Source organism: Haliotis rufescens, unplaced genomic scaffold (assembly GCF_023055435.1).
Source record: "Haliotis rufescens isolate VD_foot unplaced genomic scaffold, xgHalRufe1.0.p SCAF_63, whole genome shotgun sequence".
NCBI lineage: Eukaryota > Metazoa > Mollusca > Gastropoda > Lepetellida > Haliotidae > Haliotis > Haliotis rufescens.
The window spans coordinates 1,357,916-1,379,007 of NW_025964354.1; the positions used below are offsets into that span (position 1 = coordinate 1,357,916).

At 39.2% G+C, this 21,092-nt stretch overlaps 1 protein-coding gene across 1 annotated transcript; it reads right to left on the bottom strand.

Annotated features, from left to right (window-relative positions):
* Positions 1-3,667: 3,667 nt before the first annotated feature.
* LOC124150143 lies at positions 3,668-14,433 on the bottom strand. Its single transcript, XM_048387013.1, has 5 exons — positions 14,355-14,433; positions 11,404-11,476; positions 10,739-11,038; positions 4,229-4,525; positions 3,668-3,898 (listed from the first exon to the last, which is right to left on the bottom strand). The coding sequence occupies exons 1-5, from the start codon at positions 14,370-14,372 to the stop codon at positions 3,693-3,695; spliced, it is 894 nt and encodes a 297-aa protein (XP_048242970.1). The 5' UTR covers positions 14,373-14,433; the 3' UTR covers positions 3,668-3,692.
* Positions 14,434-21,092: the final 6,659 nt, after the last annotated feature.

The window sequence follows — 21,092 nt, forward strand, 5'->3', positions numbered from 1 at the left end:
TTTTGACATTACTTGAATCCTTTCTCATAAAATGCGACCCACCAGTAGAAAAGGGACCTTAAGGGTGCTAGGATACAGGTGTGACGTCATAAAGGAAGACGTTTGACGACAACTTCCGAAAAAATGTCAATGTGTGCGGTCTGTAGAAGTATAATATGTATATATACAGGATATATATATGTATCTTATTTTCCTATCATTATACATAGAACTGAAATAATTACAAAGACGGGTCTAAGTGTGAAAATGGGACTTCGAAAATGAGCCCAAATGTTTATCGTCATGTATCTCTGTGTTTTGTGTTCCTAAGATAATGTAGTTTTAAAATATAATCAGAATCAAAATATAAAACGTTTTCACTCATAAGGTCCCTTATCTCATGGTTGGTCACATATGGGAGCAGTTTCCATTTACAGATGCTATCGATGGTCTTACAAAACCGAAAATACAGAAAACACACAGACGGAATCAGCAAAACATATATAAAGTAGCAACAATGTATTTGGTGCAAAGCAAGAATGTGCAATTGTAAAATAACCATTAGACCATCGATATATCTTAAAGCTGAACATTTGAACAAACAATATGACCACACACTGTTAAACAGTTAATAAACTTGTTTCATATGCTAATTATCAAAAACAAAATTGTCAAACCAGATAAAGACAATATCTACAATTAAGCATTTTTGCTCTAAGTTATAATTCATATTCAATGCATATCATTCTCGCTTTGTTTACATGTTTTGTTAACATATTGTATTAGATCAATATAAGATCATCATAATAATGTCACACACAACATATGCAATGATTTAGATGTTTTTTATGGTATGATCGAAGAACCGTCAAGGAAGGAAATAGCAGACGAATCCATGACGGTGCATTTTACAAAAGACATTCTTATTCAGATATCATTATGTGGCAGGTATAAGACCAAATATCATCCTACATTCACAAGGTATTCACCATATTGCGTAACCTGCAAAACGAATGGAACACAGGCTGTATTTTAGAGTTCAATAACCACAGGCATAACATATGTAATAGGCAAAGCAGCGTAATAGAAACATTGGTGATTATTCATGTATTCGGTGAGGATATTCAATAATGATATACAAAAATATAAAATACTTTACATTAAACATTGAAATACAAAAGTACGTCATGCAAATGACACAAACTACATTCTGTCCCAGTAATGAGCCTTATCCCTGGCGAATAAATACCGGTACAAATCATTTCCTTGAAACAAATGACCCCCTTTAAAACGAATCAAACCTTCCTACAGTAGAAATTAGCTCCTATTAATGATGACACTGAGGCAATTGCACGTGCATCTCGCTCCTTGGATGAGTTATTTTCACAGATATCAATGACATGTAAAGAGTATTCGTGTCCGATACATTATATAAAGCATTTAGAAGGCGACACCAACCAATCATACATCAATTATGTACTCGTCTAGATAAATTGTCTAACAAATACATTCTAAATGATTTATTCAGTATTTTGAATTAGCCAACTATTATATAATAAAAATGAAGGCATATATATTCCACTAAACATAAACCATAAACATATAAATAAATGGTGCAGACTTTGTACCGTTATGAACGAGCTATACAATTTTCTTTTCGATATCTGATAAATAAACTATGTCAATAATAAAGACATCACAATCAAAAACTGTCAATGTTAATGTCCTTGGCTATGACGCATACGGGATTTGAAGCACCGAACGTCTGCTCCAGAGACAAAGGTTCCATCCACTAGATCACGGACGCGGTCTAAACTTCGAAAGATATATTTCCTTCTGATGTAACAATTGCAGTGTAAAGTAATGTGCACAATGAAAAGTGATGAATAAATGAAAGACGTGAAGTGTACAGCCACGTGTCTTGTTCCCTTTAATATCCATCAAGTTATTTGATAAATTTAGATCAACGCCAATCATCGAGATGCAACTGCTATACCAGTGATTGATATTATGAACAACCATGCTCGACTTCAAGGTACAGTGTCAAGCAATCAACCCAGTGAACGATCCTCACTTCACGCTCCATTAAGTCGTCTTTTACAACCACCATCACTGACGGGGAACCAAATCAAAACCAGAGTGCCAATTTGGCCCCACATTGTAAAAGCAAAATAATTTCATTATACAATTGACACATTGATTTGCAACCTGCCTTAAGAACGAGGGATACATGCATCTACTTTTGTACACATCAGGAACACTATGATTCACCACCAGGACACAGCCAAGTGAGCCTGTCATTATGAGAGTGTTATTATATGTTACAAAATGTGCTTTAGTCTGGTAACCCAGCGTCTGTATGATCGACATTTACACTGTACACAATATGTTATTGTTTCTGGAGGAAAATGTAGATCCATAGAAACCAAAAAGCTGGATTGTGAGTGAGTGAGTGAGTGAGTAGCAATATTCAAGCAATATCATTGCCGGGGACACCAGAAATGGGCTTCACACATTGTACCCATGTGAGGAATCGAACCCTGGTCTTTGGCGTGAAGCACTAGACTACCTCACCGCCCTAGAAGCACAGGAAAGGCAGCAACAAGGACACCGCGATACTCATGTTTTGGTATTAGTTTGTCATCCAGACCCATTGATCTGTTGCCGTAGTCTCTTTCTGGAATCAAACTGTTTACAGTCGTAAGTGTTGAAGGAAGCTTTAGGTTTTGTGTATTTGTTATTTTAGGCCGCATTCAGTTACATTCCAGCTCTATACGGCGGTATAATAATCGAGTCTGAGCCTGGCCAACCAGTGGCAGAAATAATGACCCTCGTGTCACGTCGTCGGGGTACAATAAACGATAATCAGTCCAAGATCCTGACCACTGATCTAGTTTGCTCTTTCGGCTAGTAGTAGATCTTGTTGTGTGCCTATTCTAACCTGTGACCTCACAGGGAGATCCTGGGCTTAAATACAAATAATACGTTTCAGAAATAAAATGGACAAAAACATAGCCTCAGATTCTATCCGACATATTTTTTTTCTCATGCTGGATGTAAAGGAAAACAAAATGTTGTGAAAAGAAATAAAACAGGGGGCTCATCCTTTCACCAAAAAAACACATATTAGGTATCAAACTAAGTTCACTTTAGTCTGGTAACCCTGCAGATGGGCATATTATAAGTTGAGCCTTCGGCCTGTGGTATAAAACATTGCAAATGGTATAAAAGCCATTACAACAAGGAGTTGAAATTATCCGCAATGTTTCAATCTGCCGTTGGAAACTAATTAAAAACAAATTTGAAAATTGAGGGAAAACTTCTGTTTGATCAAGCTGAAGTGAACGTACAACTTGTGGCTTCGTAGCCGGGTTCGTGAGATTTATCCTCCCGCTCCCGCGGACTACGTAGCATTTTATCATGACCACGTGACCTAATCACATCTCAACATTCTGACATGGAGCTAAGATACTGTTCGATGATTATTGTTTTTTTTTAAATTAATTATCTCTTTTGCTGATACCGTCCACGTTAACGGAGAATCACTTTTAAAATACAAAACTTAAATCAGAACAAAATGTCATCAACAATGATTAAATCAACAATGTAATGATGACTTTTCAGATTCTTGTGTCATCATTATCCGCGATCATGCCCCTTTCGTCTTGTTAACAGAGTCATGTCACACGATGCACAGTAGCATAATCTGTACCTCAAAGTTGCCCAACAGTTATATACGGAGGACAGTCAAGATTAACTGGCGATTGTGGTTTTGTATCATTTACCTGTTTTCTTTTGACGACGCATACAATGATGATGATGATGATGACGAGAAACACGATTGCACAAACAACGGCAACAATGATCATGAGAGTTGATGGTGTGCGTGGTTCATCATTTCCTGGAGCATCAGTTGTTTCTGCAACAATATAAAGGCGTCATCGGCAATTGTTGGACACCTTTCCTTAAATATCAGAACCCTAGTTCCAGTGCATAAAACCAAAGAACAGTGCTAGTGTACATTATAATGACTAGTAATAGAAAGTAGAAAAGGCAAAGAAAAATAGCAGGAGTTGGCGACTGTTTAAGCAATTAATATGGGGACGAGTTTGTTATTTAATCTGTTATGAAATACTCAAAATCTATTCATTATATTGCCTTATAACTGTACTTGTGGTGTTGACGTGCCCCAATTCAAGGAAGTTATGATAAGACTATTTGCTTTTTTGACATGTTGTAAAAGACTCACTGAGTTCAGTGACGCCATCGCAAGTTAGACTCGTCTGTTTATGGTGACAGCTAAATATCAGCCCTACAGCCCCCAGGTGGGAGTCCGTCACATTCAGGGCTACTGAAGAAGTGCTGTGAGTAACACTTGATACAGAGTCAGCTTCCATCAGCAGTGTTGTCACATTCCCGGTCTGGAGTGAGAAGGTGAGGGCTGTGGAACAGTAGTAGTCTTGTATGTCCACTGTGAGTGTCAGCGTCTGATCCTGGGCAAGTACATCAGTGTCCTCTTTACTGGTGATGCTGCATGTTGGTGTTTCTGAAACATTACAATCCACCTTAAAATGGTAACATAGTTCGAATATATCAAAGAATTTTGAAATATTCAATTGACATATGTTCAAAAATATTATCCAATCGGACATAACTTTTGATACATGGAGAGTGTGAGAGGTTTAGGATAGAAACTGCTGTGATACTAAGGTTTTATGTTTCTGTTTTAAGGCAGCACTCAGCAATATCTAAGCTATATAACGGCAGGCAGTAAATTATCGTGTGTAGACCAGTCAAGCCATTGATTGACATCACGAGCATAAATCCACGCAATTGGGATACGCTGAGATACAATCACAGAGCCTGACGATCCGATCCATTTAGTCGCTATTCACAAGCTTAAGTTGCTGGGGACCTATATTCTTACCCGGAATCCACGCGGGAGACATCCATGTAACGTTCACCTGTGCGTCGATAAACATATCCGGCTATCTTTGTACAGCAAATTGAAACTGACCCATCCAAATAGAGTACTTTTGACAACTTTTGATGCTTCCATTACAGATGGTGTCTTGCCCACTCTAGCCTAGAAATGTTGATACCGATAAACGTGTACCTGTTGTCTGATGGCGGATAATGATATGTCTGTAGGGTGTCTGTTCTGGAGGGCTGTCACCACGCAGGTACTGGTCACCCTAACTCGTGGAGGTTTTGGGGCGACCTGATCGAGGACGATCACTCACGGAATATGTCTGTTTGAACCGAATCCAAAGGCTAGATACATTTTTTTGGAATACCCAAAGGGCCATGCTACATATCGCATATCTGATCTGCCATCCTGCAGCCATGCGGTAGCTGGATTACAAAATTCGACCACGACCCATGATAATTTGGAGAGACTGTTGCATTATTGTCGAACTCAGTTGATACCCACGTTTTGCAAGATGAACTGCATGTGCTGTACGCTTTCTCCTGGTAAAGTGACTTTCACCAATTTCTCATTCGCTTTGATTAGATTACGCAATGGTTCATAATCACGTGGCATTTCCACAAAGTCATCGGTACTTTCCGTCTGTGTTCAACAGTGTTAGACTCAGGTTTTGTGTTTGAATTTGTCGTTTTACACTGTCTTGTTCTGTTCGCAGATAATTTTTTTACGTTTGATGTGTAGGCTTTGTTGAATCAACGCAGTAAAATGTCTAAACTTTTGACCGAATTTATTCGGGAAGAATATTCCACTGCCACTGTCAATCGAGGATGGTGTATATTATTGCGTTGTGTGTATTTGGAAGGATCATAGTCAAAACGGATGTCCACGGATACTAGATTGATTTACTACTTGATATTGTTTCGGTGTATTCCCTGGCATATTTACCGTGGCTTAACTGACGAAACGCCAAGTCGCAAATTTAGAGAGACGATGTCCCAAATGCAGCGACAAACATATATGTTAATAACACTGGTACACGGGTCATGTATACCTTATTCTACACAACTATCATGCATGCACTGAATACATTTCTTCATATTGATAAATGCAATGTTATTAAGGACACGTGCTGCCGAATGAATTTACAGTCACGTTTCACGAATAACCCTTCGAATATATATCTAAACTACATCTTATAATCAAGACACTGTTATCGTTTGACACATCGGACTCAACATTGAGCTGAGTGTGTAATTATATCAACACTGTGTTGCTTCGGATACGATTTAGGTGTATTTCTGATAAGCTGGTCGGATTTAGGCGAGTGTAATTTATGTTTTACTGCCATAATTATTGAAGTGTGATCTTAATTCAAACACATAAATTAATGCATTGATATGAAACAATGACAATAACTGGGACACCAATACGAGATACACACTGCGGAGAAAGACGATTATTTACAGACTGACGTCACAAAGCCGGACTTGTGCTTTGTTACATTTTGCCCGGACGTCGCACATTAAACACCGTCTTCTGGTGGAGCATCTGCTGTCAGGGCAGACTTGTATTGATGAAGTTAACTTAGTTCGTAGCTTAACCCCGGCCATGTGCAAACATGGAAATATTAGAATAAAAGATGCGCTGAGTCACGGGTTCGAATCGAAGGAACATGACAATCCATCTGTCAGCACCATATCCACTTCACGTCAAGAGCATAGCTTTGAGGTCTTTTATTTAGGTCACAACCCTGGCCTTATTAAGATCTTCTAAGCAGTTGTGATAAAACAGACCTGTGTTAGTAGTGCTTTAATCTTTACGCACCCATGTTATATTAACAATGGTACTGTCTAGCATTATATATACACTATAACAGTGAAACTATGCACTTATCATACATATATTGTCACATGTGTGCATATGTAATAGGATTCAGTTATTTCATCTCATTTCAAAAACACGTTTTAAGAGAAATGCCCGACATGTGAATGTATTTGTCTTTCTTCAGCGACACTTCACACCACTGGACATATGTAAATGAACGAATTTAAGAAATCACTGCGGTTTCCGCCATTATTCTTCACCAACGATTGAGAAACACTTTGAAGTTTATCCTGTGAAACTCAGTAGGAATTTAAGTTTGAAATATAAGAACAGATAATGCAAACCTCACTTTGTTAACAATAAATGTTACTTGCTAATTGTCCACTTTGTATATGATACTGCAGTTACTCATTAATACACACATATGCTTTGTAACAGAAAGCTCACAAAGCATTTGATGTAGCAACAAAATCTTTGAGAAACTGTGTCTGTTATTATATTGCGAGCGCTATCGCCTTACTGTGACAAGTGACATGACCTGCTTCTTTGTAGCAAATTGAGTACCACATGCATTCAGCATGTACATCAGCTATCACAAAACAACACAAAGTAGATGTTTGTTTTCTGATTCACTTAAAAAATATGCAACTTGACAAGTGAAAAACAGATACTTTGGTTCAGGGAAGAAAATATCACACACTCCAACATTACTTGTCGGTGTTTTAGTAATCGCAATGGAAATACACAGGATAACGAAGTACTTCAATAATTCCCAGGACAAATTCGCAATATCTGGGCATTTTTTAGATAAACTATGGCCCCTCAATAAGTTACATCTATATATATAATGTCGGTGTAAATAGGTGTTGGGTTTCAATTCATTGAGAATTCCTCTTATCGAGATATTTTCAGTAGTTGGACATTTCCATCATGTGATTTTGTTTATAAGACATGTTACTTAAATGTTGATGTGATATAGGTGAGGTAAAATGGGGTTTAACGTCGCGTCCAAGATTATTGCACTTATATAGCGACGTGCATGCACGTGTGTGTGTGTGTGTGTGTGTGTGGCTGCTTGTACTAGTCCGGACTGATGCCGATTTATAGTGCTAGCTCACTGAGATACCATGCCGCAGTGTAACATGAATACCCCACTCAGACACAGTATACTGACTCCGAGCCGACCATTCCTTGTTTTAGCCCCTTAATGCCGAGCGCCAGACAGGGTAACAACAAGTACCATATTTTAACGTCTTTTGGTATGACGCGGCCGGGGATCGAACCCCGGACCTTCCGCTCTCCGCGCGGACGCTCTACCACTAGACCACGGAGGCGGTGATATGATATAGAGTTTGGCCAGTAATTCAAAATATTAATAAGGAAGGTTGGACTGGGCCCCCACACCTCTCGATAAGTTAGGTTTTCGCGGACACCTGGTAAAGCATGCTTATGATATAGTCGGACTTGTGCACTGAACTCTTTTAGTAGACATCCTATGATATTGCACATGTTTTTTGTCGCTATTATTCAAGATTGTGTGTAGATCATTTTTTCTCCAACGAAACATTGCTTAGAACGCAAAAGTAAACATATTGTGTTACACAATAAAGCAACGAATGGAGCTATATTGTAATCTGTTTAACAAGGGTATCATCGATTCAATTTCCCAAGTGACTTTTATCATGCTAAACATGTCTCGACATTATGTCTGGACATAGTCTATGTTGAATATAATACACACTAAATGGTTTATCAATACTTTACAATTTAAGACATGTGACGTCATAACACTGACATATTTTAACCATGAGTATTATCTTATATCTAGAGTCTCATGAGGTGATACCACCATTACTTGTGTATAAAAGGTCTTCTTCTCTTTAATACATAGAGGATATTTCATGTGTCGAGTGAAATATCACGTTTCTCCCATCGTGTGACGGGGCAAAGGGAGATATTTTCACGAGTGGTGAGATAAGCGTGATATTTCACGAGACACATGGAATATCCTATTTATCATCCAAAACTGGCTGGTTATTGGTTACCATGACGTCACAATCAAATGCTACTGAAGCTGTTAACAGTGTGAACTTTTTACACTGAAGACACTGATTATTACTGTCTACAAACTGAAAATATTGGAAGAATGATATTAGATGATGAATAAAATCTCCCCCTTGTGTCTTTTGATATCAAATATATCAACACTCGTAAATAAAAGTGGAAAAACTCATGCGGATATATTTGATATCAAAAGACACTCGGGTGAGATTCTCTATTTATTACTACCAATTTTATGAAACTCGTGAGCTTTCGCTCGTGCGATACCACAACTATTAACTCGTTTCATAAAATTGGTATTACACGAGAGCTTGTTTAGTATTCTTTATTTATCATATACTTTTTGTAGGTTTTATAAAACCTTGAAACGTAAATTCTCCCTACCTAAGACAAAGGGGCGGATCACCACCCCTTGTATTTGCATCTTAGTATTTAGGGTCACGAAAATTACCTATCATACATTAGAATATGATTATATACAAAATAGACTTTAACAAAAATTATTCTTGAAAACTACGACATTGCTGTTGGAAGCAAAAGAATACACGCTGGTAAAGTAACAAAAATGGCGCTTTGCGAAACGAACAGTCTCGATGGACGCGTTAAATGATAATTTTACATTTATGATGAAACATTTTCAAGAGAATAATAAACAGCATGAAGCGTTATGAACTTGACCACCTCTCATTTGTTTACCTTGTCAGTGTGAAACTAACGTAAAAAGGTGCCAAACATTTACGATAAAGGGAGAACATTTCATTTTGAAGTAACTCTTGAATGACAATAGTTCGGCCAAGCATCAAGTTCACTGCAGTGAAATATCAAATGTTATGGTCACTGCAGTGAAAGCATCACTTTTCTCAATTTCAGAAATCTAAGTCTTTCACAGTGAAGTATATTCCTTTTACAAAACAAACAAATTAGAATGTACCGCTTGAAAATACGCATGATAACAGGACAGTATGAGAAAGGTCAAATTGTAATCCAGGTAAATCTGTCCCAAACGAATTTTGCCAAAACTACAAATCTATGTCTATGTAAGAAGGTTTAGTTTCAGACATGATATGTAACTCTATTTTACGAGTAATGCCAGACCGAACCATGATTCAGCAATATTGCGAGTGCTGTCACTCTGGGCTTGTATGCTATATATTTATATTCAGAATGTCTGCTGGTATGCTTTTGTAATCTCTGTGGAACGCGAAAGCTATCGGAATGCTTCAAGAAATGCATTCGGCCAAATTAAGGACGATAAGAAGCACCACTGCAGCTGATCATCATGGACTAGAAGTCCAACAGTACAACGCTCACACCTAAAATGTCACTGCACGGCCACTCGTTGCGTGATGACATAGCACATACATTGAGGTAAACATGTGCACATTCTTATTTATTTTCTGAAAACATGTCAAACCTTCGTGTAGAAATTATGCTGCATGCAGTTAACATGTTTTGCCAAAAGACGCTACGTGGTATCCCCTTATGTGTCTTTGTAAAATGCATTAAATAATCAAATCTGAACCAAACTGCCGGGCAAAAAAATATACACCTACGAATGATGGTGGCTAAAATAAAACAAACAATAAATTGCTATTCGTTGATGATATTAACAATTGAAGATGCAGCCTGGTAATGCTTTTTTTAACGTTTGTAATAGCTTAGTCAAATACGCCATTTTGCCCTGCAGTTAATTCGTATATTCCGTTACATATTCTGAATACAGCCAAAGTGATACCTTTAAATCTAGTTCTGTTGTTCAAGGCAGTGGTATTTGTCTGCTGTTCCTAATATTTTCGAATTTCTTCTGACGAGAATTATGTACAATAATGATTTAACACTGGTTTATGTACTGACAACGAGTTTAATCAGTACGAGGACGCAGTTTGAACGTTTTATGCGTGTTAATGAGAGGAATTTACTTCCGACCAACAGCTTAGAACTTACTTGTAGTGACGAGATTACAAGATGTGCTAGGTCCATCTGGGATGTTTTTGCATGTCCACCTCCCTGCATGATATGGTTGTATACTCAGTATCCTGAGTCTACTGTAGGTTGCGTTGACGACACTTGCATTATATCCTTTAACAGGCGTGCAATATTTGTTTCCTGCTACACACTGTGGGGCACTTACGTTACCGGGCCCAGAATACTGGAGGATTTCGTAAGGTACCGACATTGAACAATGCATCAGAGCAGAGTCCTGAACGTAGGATATGTCAGGGCAGGTAAGCTCAGCTGTGGTACCTAGGTCAGTCAGAGAAAAAAAAAATCATAACACACTTCAAAACATACAATTCATGCTTAAAATGCGTGGCAAGGTAAATGTGCACGTACGCCCTGATTTCACCCTAAAGGCTATTTGTCTGGTAGTTTGTTATGAGTCGAAGCAGCATAATACTTGATTGACTTTGCAACTCGAGGCATAGCTATAGAAACGGGTGCAAAGAAACTTTGCTAATGCACCGGAGTCAAATACAATCTGCTAATGAATCCAGAAGGCACAGGACACAAAACCATGGAAAAGGGAAAGTCAAATATTAAGACTTTAATTGAATTAACATTTTATCACTGTTTTCATGTTGAATAATATTTTGTTCAAAGTTACTCACAGTGTTCCACATTCATGTTGCAGAGAACCACACATAAGTAGAGTAAGGTTGTTATGTCAACTGACTGCCTCATCTGTAAACAGAAATGTTATTATAAGTAGAAGTTCCTTTCCCTTACATGGCAGTGTATGTACTCCACACACATTCACATCGAGAACACTTGACTGAATTACATTTCTGTATATGAACTTCAAAGTTCAACCCAGTTATACCAAATGTATGTTGTCAACATTATTTTTTGAATGATATGCGGAACAACAAAAGTTCCTGTGACATTGAATAATACTGAATGAAAAGTTTTAAATGATTTTTACCAAATATGAAACAATTTCGTTTTGCAACAGATAAAAGACTATTGTAGGTGTTCAAATGGTTTAATTTGCCACACTGACTTCAGAAAATGCGGGATTTCATAAAAAAAAAACATGAACATGCCAAAATGCCAATTTACAAAACAATAGCGTGTGTGTCCAACTCTGGTTGCGATGCAAGCAACACATCTCGGTACCATGGAATGGACCAGGCATCGCAAGTCCTGTGGGATATCTGTCCATATCTGCTGGAGCAAGTTTCGAAGTTCCTGGAGTGTCTGTGAAACACGTGGTTGGCGTCGAAGGCGACGATCCATCTCATCCCACATGTGCTCGATTGGTGAGAGATAAGGGGAGCGAGCCGGCAAGGGGATGACATTCACGTTGTTTTGTTGAAGATAATCCTGAACAAGTCGGGGTATGAGTGGGCCATGACGACCAAAAAAACGTTAGAACAACATTGCCGATGATCTCGTCGCGGTAGCGCCGTCCATTGATATTTCTCTCTACCACTATCAAACGGGTCCTCTGTCTTGCAGTAATCCCACCCCATACCATAACGCTGCCGCTCCCGAACCGATCTTCTTCCATGACACAATGATTGACGTATCGTTCACCTCGACGTCGGTACACTCGAATCCGTCCATCGCTGTGGCTGAGGTGAAAACGAGACTTGTCAGTGAATAGGTTTGTAAGGTCGTCGAAGGCTAGGGAGGCTTCTTGCAGTCACTGTTGCTGGCTGGAATCGATTTTGTAAGTGTGTTATTCGAATCCAGTTGTCTTGTCGATTATTGGTTAGCCGTGGCATGTCACTCCGAGGATGGTCTCTGACTGCATTCGTCCGTTGCCAACGTTGCCATGAACACCAAATGGTGTTTCTGTTGACGTTAAATCGTCCTGCTTCAAGTATACCAATGGCTCACAGACGCTCATTTTCGGACAGGCGTGGCATTTCATAATGTTGAATAATTGCGTAATGTTGTTGTTTTTCTGTGTGATTGTTGTCAGCACGATGCTAAACAATGAATATGGAATCCCGTTAACGCACATGTTTTTATACCCATCCATCGGTAGTGAAATGCATGAGGCTTGCACAAAAGTCAACTTTTGCATGGAATGCATGCTTTTCTGTAGCAGTCGCGTTTTTCATACACGTGATTGATTCCATACACGTACTACAATATTGAAAACCAAACTTTACTTCTTGGAAAAATACACTAAAATATTGGTGTCACAGGTACTTTTGTTGTTGAGTATATATAATCTTCAAAAAGAAGAATTAAAATTATATAAATATTATAAATAGTGGAATATATAGGCAAATTATTGCTGTACAATATGCACTTAACAAAAACAGGTATAAAGATGTCCTAGGAAGGTGGAGCGTCAGTATCGATCAACGTCCGAATAACAGCCCGGGGGATGTTTTGTCACTCCTGCTCTAGCTCCACAGGGGCCGCCGGGTAGCCTAGTGGCTAAAGCGTTCGCTCGTCACGCCGAAGACGCGGGTTCAATTCCCGACATGGGTGCAATGTGTGAAGCCCATTTCTGGTATTCCCCCGCCGTGATATTGCTGGAATATTATTAAAAGCGGCGTAAATCCATATTCACTCACTTACTCTAGCCCCACAAACATTTCCTGTAGTGTCCATCTTGCTTAAGGCCTTGTGACTCTCTGACGACACCACTCCACTCACGGAGGTGACGTCAGGATGTTACGCCGCATGGGTCTCCTGGCAAGAATACCGACTGCTCTCAGACGATTTCGAATTGTCTGATCTGATATTCGACGCACTCCCGGTGAAAAAATGAAACGGTCCTGTAGGTGTTGTACCCGGATGTAGAAATCTTGACCAGTCGTTGTAACGCGAGGTCGTCCTGACCTTGGCCTGTCACGAACCTTGCCGACGGTATTGTAACGTCTCCACAAGTTAGAGACGGTCAATCTGGTCACACCCATCACTTGCGTCACATGCTGTTGTGTTTCACCCGCTTGCAGCCGGACGATGGCGTTGTTGCATTGTGCTTCTGATTGACGTAGCCTTTTAACAGCTCGTTTTCTGATTGTCTGATGCGTTTGTTAGCAATAACTTTCCTTGCCTTTTCAACCTCGATGACAGAGGAATTGTCACAGAGGAAATGTTCAGAAAAAAACAACGTTTTTGGCACTGCAGCTGCGTTTGGGCGAATTGCTCTTCCGCGACGTCACAACAGTACGTTTCGGGCAGTCTGCATGATTTCTCGAAAATTTCATGAAATTCAATGATTACTTAAGAAATGAAATTCAATTTCTACCATGCAAAAACGATCAGGTCCGGTGTCATCAAATGTCTGCATGTATAGTTTCTTTGTTTGAAGAGTATATATTGCATACGCACAATATGTGATATATGAAGATGAACGAATAGTTAGGATATTACACAACATTTAGCATTCGTCAAGCTGTAATAGGACAAGAGCACTAACGAAGATTTCAAACGTTGTGACTCTTTTGTGAATCGAGTCTCTCTCTATATATAACGATGTCTCCCAGTTCACACAAAGCACAAGTAATCATCGAACGTGATTGAAACGTGACATTAATACGTTTAGTGTTTAGTATGTTAGGTTGTATGCTTAATAAAGGAGGTTTGTACTTACAGTAAGATGTGTCCTCATTGTACAGCCGTCAAATCATTTACCAACATCGCGCTACGACGTACACTGGAGACCATGTGATAACACCTGTACAGGAAACTGTGCATGTATGCGAAGGTGGGCGATTTTAAATTTCTTCCTTGTCCGGGTTCACACTGTTTTTGATAAACATGAATCATTAACAATGTAACATTATCATCGGTACACAAAAATGAAATCACATGGTTTTATCAATTAAGACCTGAACCAGGTAGTCGTGTTCAAGTTTTTTCTATTCCAGGAATCAGGGAATTTTTCTTTCATCAAAGGGAGACAATTGCAGTGCTGTGTCTTGCAAAGAAACCTCGGAATTTGGAGGAATTTTATGTACACTCCTGTAGACATTTCACTCGATGCAACCAAACAAACTAATGTCCGCAGAAAAGTTCTGGCCACTAAACAAATTGCGTGTCAATAAAATGCAGTCACACACACTATATTCAATCACTCACCTACTCAGGTCGTGAGATAATTATAATTTACATTATGTGAAGTCGGCGCTTTTTCATAACATACTTCACATAATAAAGATGTTTTTCGTCAATCTACATGTGGTCAATTGAAAAGCTTAGAGCCAAAGGGCCAATGTCATGTGGACTCTGTTTTGAGAAAAGTGATGAAAACACATAATATTATGCATGATAATGAACTTTGTTTTAACCGATGAATTCCTAGACATTCTGACAGCAGAGATATGAATGTTTATGAATAAAAACATTCGAAAAGGGACATAAACTTACGTCTTTAATTTGTGTAAGGGTGGAACGGGTCAATGTCTGTATTTTGGCCCTTTTTTACCCTCGGGCATTTGCATGGGATTTAACACGTGAGATTGATTAACTGCTACTGAAAGGGCGAACACATACTATTGAAGTATTTTTAAATGATATAAACTAATGCCAACTGTGTTGAAATTGTTGAAAGATGATAATAAGGTGTCCAAAGTTTCTCTCAGACAACCAGTCTCAACCACACACGGAAATGAGAGCTAAAAGAGCAAAAATCTAACAAAGTGACTTTGGCCCTTTTGGAACTTGACTTTGGCCCTTTTATATAATTTTAACTAGCTATATTTCAAAAACGCATCAATGAAAACATACAATATTTGTTCTACAGGTAGACAAGAACTCATAGATGTCATTTATGCAATGATATGCGAAAAGGGCCAAAGTGCATTTTGGCCCCTTTTAGCTCTAAGCTCTTCAATTGTGCCAATTGATAAGGGTAGTAGAAGTGTAGGATCATGTGTCCTCTTAGTGTCGTGTTTATTTTGAAAAGGAGAGCAACATCGATAAAAGTATTTACCTTCAAGTATTTACCACAGCCGTATCAATAGTGGTGTGGGTTGTCTTGTATTTTGTGAGACGTATCACGTGTTCGTCCGTCGTTGTGTTGTAGGCAAGATAACTTTACGACAAACTTCAAGCGGACAAAGGTCGTCCGATAGCAGTTGGGTCGGACTAGATTTCCACGATCTCCTTCCTGAATAACATCTTTCTCAATATTGCCCAGCGTCACACCGGGTGTACTTTTCATGTCTCCAAGTACAATGATAGAAACACCTGGGTACTCTTCTACATATTTACCATATTTTGCCTTTCTCTGTTGTCATACCAGGTCGATCTCTCTGGTTGGATATAAATGAAGACGCATAATGCATCTCTTGTTAACACCTCATAGGTTACTAACCTCATTACATACTGCAGCCTTGCCTTTCCTCATTTGCATCTGAAACTGCTTAAATACCAGAATCAAAAGGTCCCAGTTTTTGCTCAACACCTCACAAAGCAATACTATCTGTGTAAGATAGAGTTACTAAACTGGAGCGGTGTTCCACAAAAACAGAGGCACTTATGTTTACAGTGACGTCATCCACCTTACCCTGATCTTCACAATTTGTCCACTATTGACCAAAATTGTCCAGAATTGTTCATTCAGTCAACTGGCCACATACCTTAGGCATCCGAAAACAACTCCCGTTCCAAGAAAAAGAAAGAAGATACCCATGGTTGTCAACCATCTATATCGTCGGTGACCATGTTGACAATGGGTTGTACCTGTCCACTGACACTGGCTGTTGGAACACCCCAGTATCCATTCTCAAGATATTAATGTCCACCTTCATAATCTCACGGCATTAATATGAGATTGTTGTTGAAACACAGCTCTCAGTTAACGCAGCATTACTAAAATTTAGTTTCCGGACAATTCGACAGTAGCCCCATATACCCTGTGTGCACCTGGCACATCATTTAAATTTTGTTGAGTGTTGATATATTTGGTATCAAAAGTCACGAAGGTGATATTCTATTTATCATCGACAGTCATTCGTCCAACTTTTGCAGTTTGTAAACATTAATAGCCTTTGGTTTGAAAAGTAAAGTTAACTAACTTAAATCCATAGTGACGTCATGGAACCGATGACTTTACAATGACCCGCAAAGCATTGTGATGGACTTTCATTGTCGGTCTATCTCATTAATCTTGACCCTCACCGAAGCGATATTTGCTGTGGAAAACAGTTTGGACGTTCAATGTTGTTTTATCTATTTAATAGTGTTTCATAGTCTTGGTCTAGTTTACAGTTTCATGTTTGAGGAGAAAGCATGGCAGTCTTTTGATACTGGCTGCCGTCTTCTCTCCCATTGTTATGTCTTGATTCGTGTATATATGTATGGTCATTTCTGGTTTAGACTCGTTTCAGGTTGCGTACATAGATGGAATGGAGGGCGTCATCACAGAACAAACAAACAACATTTTTTTTTATTATTGCCTTTAACCGTTGTTTGGACGACAGTTTAGCTAAAAGGATCATGCCGAGCAATACTTCCGATAGGGCAATGCCTTTCAGCTTAATTTTCTTGTGAACCGGTTCATGATTTGCCGAACGGGTAGCAACTGACCAGTTGTACCAAAAAATAGATATGTCCTGTTTACAAGTTACCTTAGGTCTCTATTATGAAAGCTACAGAACCCTTTCCAAGTTTTTTATAGTAACACGCAGACACGCACGCACGCACCCTAATCAGGCGTCGAACAAGAATGAACAAAAAGGTATGCAGAAATTGAAAGACAAAAATAAAACATTTCAGTGTTTTGGAAAAACAACCAAGAGCTTTATTAAACTATCGCAGAGGTGGTGACATTAATTGTGAAGATATGATAAAATTGTGCGTTGAATATTTTTTTTCATATCATTCACTGGCATAGTGAACCAGTAATTGGATAAAAGCCGACTTTCTTTCACACTGATGCGACGTTTCGGGGTAGGTACACATATTCTACATACATGCGAGCATCTACACTGAAACATCGCAATGCATTGTGATATAAGGTTTTAATCTAAACATGTGTTTGTTAATATCCTATTTCAAACATTATAGACACAATAAAAATGTGTTTAATTCAGAGTTATACAGACACTATACACGGTGTAAATGGTATATTGGTCGAGATGAGGGTGGATCATAAAGCTTTAATTTTTATCTTGAATACTAATTATAAATCATAGTATGAAAATAATGTGCAGGGTATAATTGTCTATTTTTTGCTATTTTGGTTGATGCAATTTACACAAAGGACACGAAACCCTTCATTTTGGAAAATGTTCTAACAAGGTGAGAATTTATCCATATGTGTTGTAAAATAGAAACCCGTTTCTTTGCAGGATACCAGTGCTTCACATGTTGTCAATTTGTTCATATGTTCTCAGATGTTCATACATGTTTGAAGGCTGGACAGCTGTTCTTTCAAGGCCAACATATTCTCCTCTCGTTTCCGAAAGTAGGTGATCACCATCTGAAACAAATGTCAAAAAGACTCTTTTAACAAATATTGGTTCACTTAAATTAGATTTGGGAATGACCAACTACTGATAAAGAATGCACATGCAGAGTATATTGTGTTTATGAAATACAGTAGCTAACAATGGATCAGCATATTCATATTATGATCACTCATGGGGATTCTGAGTTACTACTGGTCCGCTTAGACGCCTGACATTTCGTAAGAGGCGATTAATATATTCATTGCTAATTACGCGTCATTGTGCCAGGTAGGTGGTTCGACACTGATAATGTCAATCACTGGTCTGTCTGCTCCAGATTCGACTACTTATAAACGTCAGATAGCTGGAATGTTGTTAAATTTGGCGTCAAATAGCAAACGACAATGTACAAACAAATCATATTGTTGGGAGCAATAGTCATCAAAAAGAAACATTGGAAAGGAATTGGTGTATATGAACAGAGAATTATAACTAACACTTTGATCTACTATTGATGCAAATCGCAAGCAATATAAACGATATATTGATAATGCACCAATATCAGTTGAAGTAATTAAAAAACTTGAGCAGCGGTATTGGAAACTTGTGCTCTATCACTATTTACCTTCATTTTGCTTTCAGAATTTGTCCTTAAACATTATAATGGACACTGACAGTATTCTCAATGTTAGTTTTGTCTACATTTTAGACTTACATGTCGATATGTATATATATACTACCCATCAAAAGTTTAGACTCACTGAAACCACTCACTATATCTCGTAAGAAAATCGTATTTGTGAAAGCTACCGATAAAAAATAACAAAATCATTCATTTAGGTCTTCATATCCTTGTTCACAAGGACGTGTGCATTGATGATTAGTGAACCAGAATGCCGTATTGGCTAGTACCATACAAAAGTGAAATTGCAAAATTTATTAACGGGTATGACCACCCCTGGCTCTAACACAGACATTGCATCGACGTTGCATACCACGAAAGAACAGTTCAATCTGCCGCTGGGGAATGTTTGCCACTCCTCCAACAATGCATTGCGACTTTGGCGAAGGTTAGCAGGGGGAGGAACTCTGGCATAAACACGCCGTCCCAGCAGATCCCAAACATGCTCAGTGGGGTTCATATCGGGCGATAATGCTCGCTAATCCATTCGATTCACCCCATTTTGTTGTAAACAAGCTGACACGATGCGAGCTCTGTGAGGCCTGGCATTATCATCTTTGAAAACAGCGTGACCTGGCATGGCCCTTAAGAATGGAAGCACAATAGGAATGATGATCTCGTCCCTGTATCTCTGGCCAGTCAGATTTCCATCCTGTACCAGTAAATCAGTTCTTCCAGTCAGGGTGATACCTCCCCAGGCGATAACGGATCCACCTCCAAATCGATCATGCTCCACAACAGCAACGTCAGCGTACCGCTCTCCCTGACGTCTGTAGACTGGGATCCGACCATCGTTGAAATGCAGATTGAACCTTGATTCGTCGGAGAAGAGTACCCTTGCCCATCTGCGGGGACCCCAGCGTAAATGTCCATTTGCCCAATTCAGTCTGTTCTGTCGGTGGCGTGGTGTAAGAGGGGGTCTTACAGCTGGACGACGTGCCCGCAGTCCGTAGTGACGTAATCGGCGGCGTATTGTTGATACAGATACACGTCGTCCTGTAGCTTGTTGGAAAACATTATTGGCTGCTGTGGCTGTAATGTGTCTGCCCCTGAGAAACAGCAAAAAGACGCATCGGTCATCTTGCTGTGATGTTACCCTTGACCTACCCGACCTGGGTCGATCCTGGACGGAGTTGGTCTGTTGAAAGCGTACCCAGAGGTTGGAAACTGCCTATTGGGATACGCCAAGACGTCTGGCAACATACCGTTGTGATCTGCCATCTTGTAGCAGTGCCAAGGCTTGATGTCGTTGCTCAATACGGAGATTCTCCCTCTACCCATGCTTGCATAAAAGAAGAATTTATCCACTAACTCAGAAGAGCCAACTGCAATCCTTATCAAGATGAATTGCACGATTATCCCGCGTCAAATTGCTGCTAAAACACGTGCATTATCGTGCATGTGAACACCTGCGTTTTGGTGCGAATTTTGTTTAAAAATGTGCGACATTTCACAGAGTTTTATCAATTAATGAACGACAAACTCTTATCTTTTCACCGTTACAGATTTGGTTTTACGCCACATCAGTTCATGTGCTAACAGTACCTGTAAAAAGTTTAGAATATTTGGCATTATCTGGTTTGAAACAGTTGAGTATAGTGAGTGGCTACATTTACACTGATGAGTCTAAACTTTTTATGGGTAGTATATATATATATATATATATATATATATATATATATATATATATACATACATCATTGATTAAATCCATTTTGAAAATGTAACCACTTTACAGTGAGTGAGTGAGTGAGTATGGTTTTACGCTGCTTTTAGCAATATTCCAGCAATATCACGGCGGGGGACACCAGAAATGGGCTTCACACATTGCACCCATGTCGGGAATCGAACCCGTGTCTTCGGCGTGACGAGCGAACGCTTTAACCACTAGGCTACCCGACCGCCCCTACAGTGAGTGAGTGAGTTGGGTTTAACGCCGCTTTTAACAGTATTCCAGTTATGTCATGGCGTGTCAGCTTAATGTGAGAGGAAAGCCCGAAGTGATGCAGGTCTCAGACGTTTACCACATCGGTGAAACCCACGAGCACGGGTATGGTGCTGACAATACTAGAAACATAATTGGGGCGAACAGGGATTCGAACCCACAATCATAGGTTTCTGGCGTAGCAAAGGGACGCAACTCTGTACAGCGAATCGCGGCGCCTTAGACGACTGGATCATCTAACCATTGTACAACCTGCAAGTATTAATATGTATTATAGCTAAAATGGATAGAATTATCATTGAACCGCCC

What these genes read in the sequence shown, in the direction of transcription:
- LOC124150143 (XM_048387013.1), bottom strand. An exon ending in CAACATGAATGTGGAACACT is followed by an intron (nt 11,039 to 11,403) that starts GTGAGTAACTTT and finishes TGACTGACCTAG; the next exon opens with GTACCACAGCTGAGCTTACC. An exon ending in CGATGGCGTCACTGAACTCA is followed by an intron (nt 3,899 to 4,228) that starts GTGAGTCTTTTA and finishes ATATTGTTGCAG; the next exon opens with AAACAACTGATGCTCCAGGA.